At 35.8% G+C, this 5831-nt stretch overlaps 1 protein-coding gene across 1 annotated transcript; it reads left to right on the forward strand.

Moving 5' to 3' along the window:
* Positions 1-623: 623 nt before the first annotated feature.
* On the forward strand, positions 624-5198 carry LOC149163429 (phosphoenolpyruvate carboxykinase (ATP) 1-like). The gene is made up of 12 exons (XM_089431707.1): positions 624-747; positions 896-1166; positions 1487-1656; positions 1801-1954; positions 2318-2402; positions 2659-2759; positions 2920-3218; positions 3340-3513; positions 3617-3682; positions 4107-4285; positions 4401-4739; positions 4849-5198. The coding sequence occupies exons 2-12, from the start codon at positions 910-912 to the stop codon at positions 4990-4992; spliced, it is 1968 nt and encodes a 655-aa protein (XP_089287833.1). The 5' UTR covers positions 624-747; positions 896-909; the 3' UTR covers positions 4993-5198.
* Positions 5199-5831: the final 633 nt, after the last annotated feature.

Genomic DNA, 5831 nt, shown 5'->3' on the forward strand with positions numbered 1-5831 from the left:
AGGAATAACCTCAATTTCATATTTGGTAGCTGACATGGCATGATATGGTAGCTGACATGGCATGATTTGAATAACCTCAAAATTGTGCAAATTGGCTAATGTATATGAGTTGTGCAATGGCTTCTCCCACATAACTTGTTAACTTCAATGGATTCTCACATGGCTTTGCGTACAAACCCCAAAACTTGTTAGCGTGGCTGGGTTGTAACATGGCTTATCCATAAAAGAACAAAAGGATAGTGTGCCAGAGAAATGGCTCCTCTCCCATCGAATAACAATAATTATAAAACCAACACCAATGGCCGACTCTGTTAAGGATGACATAAGGCTCTCAGAATCCTACAATGACGTGAGACCTGGTATCCCCATACGTCCCATTGCTTCCGTTTTTCTAACAAATTTACCACTTTTCCGGCCCCTTCCTTGAAAAGAAACAAACATGAAATGGCACGACAAACTAAACATTTGTTTCACTAGTATGCTAGCTGATCCAGAAAGCCAGCTTATCTTGGAAGCCGGCTAAGTTACTTGGATTTGGAAGGAAACTCAAGTTAGTAGACAATTATGAAACCCACCTCGTAATATGACCCACACCTGCAATAAACTCCTATATATATACAAACAAGTTTTGTTTCAAAATCAAATTCACACTTCACTCTGCTCCAAATTTGAAGAGCCCATTTTCCTTCCTCGGCTTTCCACTTGCCTCTTGTTGTCAATCATAATCCATTATCAACGCAGATTGCAGTATGTTCTGTTAAAAGTGTTCTCTTGTTTTTCAAAGAATTGCTTGGATTTGTTAGTACTGTAGACGAGGACTCCTCTGCAAATTTATGCTTAGCTTTGTTAGTACTCTGGATGAAGACTTGTGCAATTTTATGTGTGTGTGTTTCAGGATCATAGAATAGAATGGATAACCAAGAGATGAATATTCCCATTTCCCTGCATAAGATCGATATGCAGAAGACAAATGGTGACTGCAATGCGAGTATTGATGATGCTGACAACGTTCGTCCAGTGAAAGTGCAGACCCTTTCAGAGCTCCATAAGCTGCAGCAGAAAAAGTGTGCTCCCTCCAATCCCAAATCATCATCATCTCCCAATTCATCTCAGCAGCAAATCACCTCTGAGGAAGATAGGCGACGACACCAAATGTTATCCATAAGGTAATATACTAATATAGATTCATGGGATCTAACATGAGCCGAGAGGGATCCAATTTTTTCACTTGCAAATTTTTTGTATAAGCAGATAGGTAATATACTAGTATAGATTCATTTTAAATACGGATCTAACATGACCGGAAAGGGATCCAATTTCTTCACTTGCAATTTTTTTTTTTTATAAATAGACATTATTTAAATGTTTAGTATAGTTATTTTGTTTTTAAAATAAGCCTCTCAACTCAATGATGATATCAGCTAGACTAAAATAACCTTTCATGTGAATTGCCACATGTATTGATTAGATTTTGAAATTTATACAGTGCTTCCCTCGCATCCTTGACTCGGGAGACAGGACCTCAGATCATTCATGGAGATCCAGAAAAAGCAAGGGGGCAGCCTCTGGCGTCCTTAATTTCAACTCCACCTAGTCCTAGCATTAGTGACAGCTCTCTCAAGCTTACTCATGTTTTGTATAATCTTTCTCCTCCAGGTACGTGTAGTCCAATAACCAGCTAATTTTGCTAACAAACTTGAAAATTAACTGGTCAATATATTATGGGTATATCCTCATTGTTCTAGATTAGGACTGGACTGGATTGATATCAATGCCAATGTCTGAATTTGTGTTCATCAGAACTTTATGAACAAGCTCTAAAATATGAGAAAGGCTCCTTTATCACTTCTACCGGTGCTCTGGCTACATTGTCTGGTGCAAAAACTGGCAGATCTCCAAAAGACAAGAGAGTTGTCAGAGAAGAGACCTCCCAGGAGGATTTGTGGTGGGGAAGGTATGATGATTCACAAGTCTATTTAGCAACTTCTGCAGATACATTGGAAGTATCATTTGAATAATTAAGTTGACTTCATTCTTGTTAGTAAATTTTTAAATTTTGCAATCGCTGCATAATAATTTGACATGTAAACTAATATTGTTTAGAAAATCTTCGGCAAAATCACATAATCAATCTTTTGTCGACGCGTTTCGAACCAACCAGTGTGGTTCATCGTCAGGACAAGTTGAAAAACAGATCCAGCTTAGCCTGTTTAAATAGCTAGAACAGAGACACCAACGGTTACCTGGCCACAGGTTGAATGGTTTACACTTCAAAACAAAACAAGTTCTCAGTTGACAGATTTTCTGTGCCTTGCAGTGGCTCGCCCAATATCGAGATGGACGAGCACACGTTTTTGGTGAATCGAGAGCGAGCTGTTGATTATTTGAATTCTTTGGACAAGGTTGTTTCAGTTCTTTAACTCTTATTATTGAAATTTGGTACATTATTTTTTTTTAAGTTAAACATTTTGGTATTTATATAGTAAAACTATAGCATTATTTAGCAAATTATCAAATAACCAATAGCATTATGTGAAAAATGATGCCTATATGATATGATTATACTACTATTTGATGAAAATGCTAACCGATACTTAGGAAATGACTGATCTTTTAACAGAAATGACTAATCCTTTTAATGGTGTTTTTGTGGAATAGGTATTTGTGAATGATCAATTCCTGAACTGGGATCCAGAGAACAGGCTGAAAGTTAGGATTATATCTGCCCGAGCCTATCATTCGCTTTTCATGCATAACATGTGAGAAGCCATCCTCATTGCACTATTTGGGTGCTTGTTCAAATTTCATAATATTGTTTCAACTAACTGAGAGTAATGAAGCTATCCTCATTGCACTATTTGGGTGGTTGTTCAAATTTCATAATATTGTTTCAACTAACTGAGAGTAATGGCATGGTAGGTGCATCCGACCATCAGCAGAAGAATTGGAAAATTTCGGAACCCCGGATTTCACCATCTATAATGCAGGTCAATTCCCTTGCAATCGCTATACACACTACATGACTTCCTCAACCAGCATAGACCTCAACCTGAAACGAAGAGAAATGGTGATTCTTGGGACACAATATGCTGGTGAGATGAAGAAAGGTCTATTTACTGTCATGCACTATTTGATGCCAAAGAGAGGCATACTATCATTACACTCTGGCTGCAACATGGGCAAGCAAGGGGATGTCACTCTGTTTTTTGGTTTATCAGGTATGACAAATTCTTTTTACCATATTCATTCATTCATTAGTCTCATGCATTCAGGTCTCATTTCATTACATCAACTAACTATTTTTGTTTGTAAAACCATGATGACCCACGATTCCAATAGGGACTGGAAAGACCACTCTTTCTACAGATCACCAGAGGGAACTTATTGGAGATGATGAGCATTGCTGGAGCGATAATGGTGTATCTAATATCGAGGGAGGCTGCTATGCAAAATGCATCGACCTCTCAAAAGAAAAGGAGGCCGATATTTGGAATGCCATTAAATTTGGAGCAGGTAATTCTACTCGCTGGAAATTTACATTCTGCTCGTAAACTTTGATATGGATTCAAATTTGTCTTCATTGTATTGGATTACTAATAGGGCATTACTCTGACAGTTTTAGAGAACGTCGTATTCGATGAACACACAAGAGAAGTAGATTATTCTGATAAATCTGTTACCGGTAAGAAGCTTTTTTGTTTTTAGATTTCATATTTCTGAGATTGTAATCTTGTTTTAAACAGTTTTCTGGATCCATCGTATTATGTTAATTAGATAATCGATTATTTGAACATTTAGTTTTCGTATTTCTGTGATTGTAATCTTGTTTCAAATAGCTTTCTGGATCCATCCTACCATGTTAGTTGTGTTTTTGATTTTCAATTTTTTTTTACACAAATTCTAGAATATTCCAGAAATTTCCAACTCAAATAATTAACTTATCTGATATCCATCAAATTTTCAAAATATTCCAAAATCTGCATTAAATAACCATCTATACATATTATCTTCTGTATTCAAAAAGAAAAAACAGATTAAATTTTGTTTTCGTTTTTTTTATCAAGATCGGAATTGATCCAGAACTTCTCCGATTTTGTGTTTGACAGAGAACACGAGGGCATCATATCCCATAGAATTTATACCAAATGCCAGAATTCCTTGTGTTGGACCTCATCCAAAGAACATTGTACTTCTAGCTTGTGATGCATTTGGAGTGCTACCCCCAGTGAGCAGGCTAACTTTAGCCCAAACAATGTATCATTTTATCAGTGGATACACTGCTTTGGTTAGTGCTTCATTCCCCATTTAATGCACTTCAGTATATCTAGAATCCATCAAACCTAACCTAAGATTGCAGAAACCAACCAACCAAGGTTTTTTCTATTTTCTTTCATGTGCAGGTTGCAGGAACAGAGGATGGTATTAAGGAACCAAGGGCTACATTCTCAGCTTGCTTTGGAGCAGCATTCATTATGCTCCACCCAACAAAGTATGCTTCAATGCTTGCAGAAAAAATGAAGCAGCATGGAACTACTGCTTGGTTGGTTAATACTGGGTGGTCTGGAGGGAGCTATGGGGTTGGTAACAGAATAAAGCTGGCATATACAAGAAGTATCATTGATGCAATTCACAGCGGATCCCTGCTTCGGGCTAATTACAGCGAGACCTCCATATTTGGCCTCAATGTTCCAGACAATGTAGAGGGCGTACCTGCTGAGATTCTTCATCCTGAGAACATGGTAAACTGCAATTGGTTCATTTCGATCAATACAAACAACCCTTCATGCATTTCTTTAGTTTCTGTGAGAAAATTCTTCCTCTGACCAAGTTGTTTACTTTTTTGCACAGTGGGCGAACAAGGATGAATATGCGGAGACTCTGCTGAAGCTTGCACGTTTGTTCAAGAATAACTTCGAGAAATTTGCGGACTATAAAATAGGAAATGATTCCACGCTTACTCAGCAAATCCTGGCCGCTGGTCCTCAGTATTGAGAGTTTTGCATCGCTGAGCTGGAAGACCACTGATTGGATACTAGTTTGTTTACTTCAATCAATAGATATGCATTCATATTTTTATTTCGTTGGAATTTTTTCCAAAGGAATGTAGAGGGGTGATGCAACCGGCTTTATAAATTGAATATTTAATTGGAAAATAAAATTGGGATTTATTTAAATCTCTACATTATTTGAATATCAAAGTGTGTTCAATTTATCTATTATTTATTTTTATTTTGTCACGCTACCAGTTATTTATTTTTTCATTCAAAGTTAAAATTCATATTCATAGTTTATGTGCCATCTAATTATTTAATTCCTTGAGTTTGTTTAATATTTTGGAATTTAGAGTTTGGAATTCATGCATAGTTTGCGTAAATCTCTGTGTCATTTAATTATTTGATTAGTTGAGTTAGTTCAATATTTTCTGATTTTAGAGATTTAGAATCATATATGCCGTTTGGATCTTAAGTCACTAGAATGTGTATATATATATATATTATTTGATTGGTTGAGTTTGTCCAATATTTTGTGATTTAGAATTTGGAATTTACATATGTAGTTTGGATTTTAAGTTACTGAATTATATAAGGTTCAAGTAAGTGTATTTATCTATATATATATATGAGTAAGATTTAAGATTTGGTAAAATTTAGTTAATTATTATTAGTTGTTTATTTATAATTGTAGGTAGATTTATCATCATTATTAAAAGGTCATATTTTCATTTTTGCCAAAAACGTTTAGGTTCTATGTCATTAAAATATTTCTTTAAATCCAAGGAAGATGATGTCTTAGCCAATCACAAAGAGTTTTAGATTTTACTCTAGAATCAG

Source organism: Pinus tabuliformis, chromosome 5_1 (assembly GCF_031772625.1).
Source record: "Pinus tabuliformis cultivar Carrire ecotype Pingquan chromosome 5_1, CPIR1, whole genome shotgun sequence".
Taxonomy (NCBI): Eukaryota; Viridiplantae; Streptophyta; class Pinopsida; order Pinales; family Pinaceae; genus Pinus; species Pinus tabuliformis.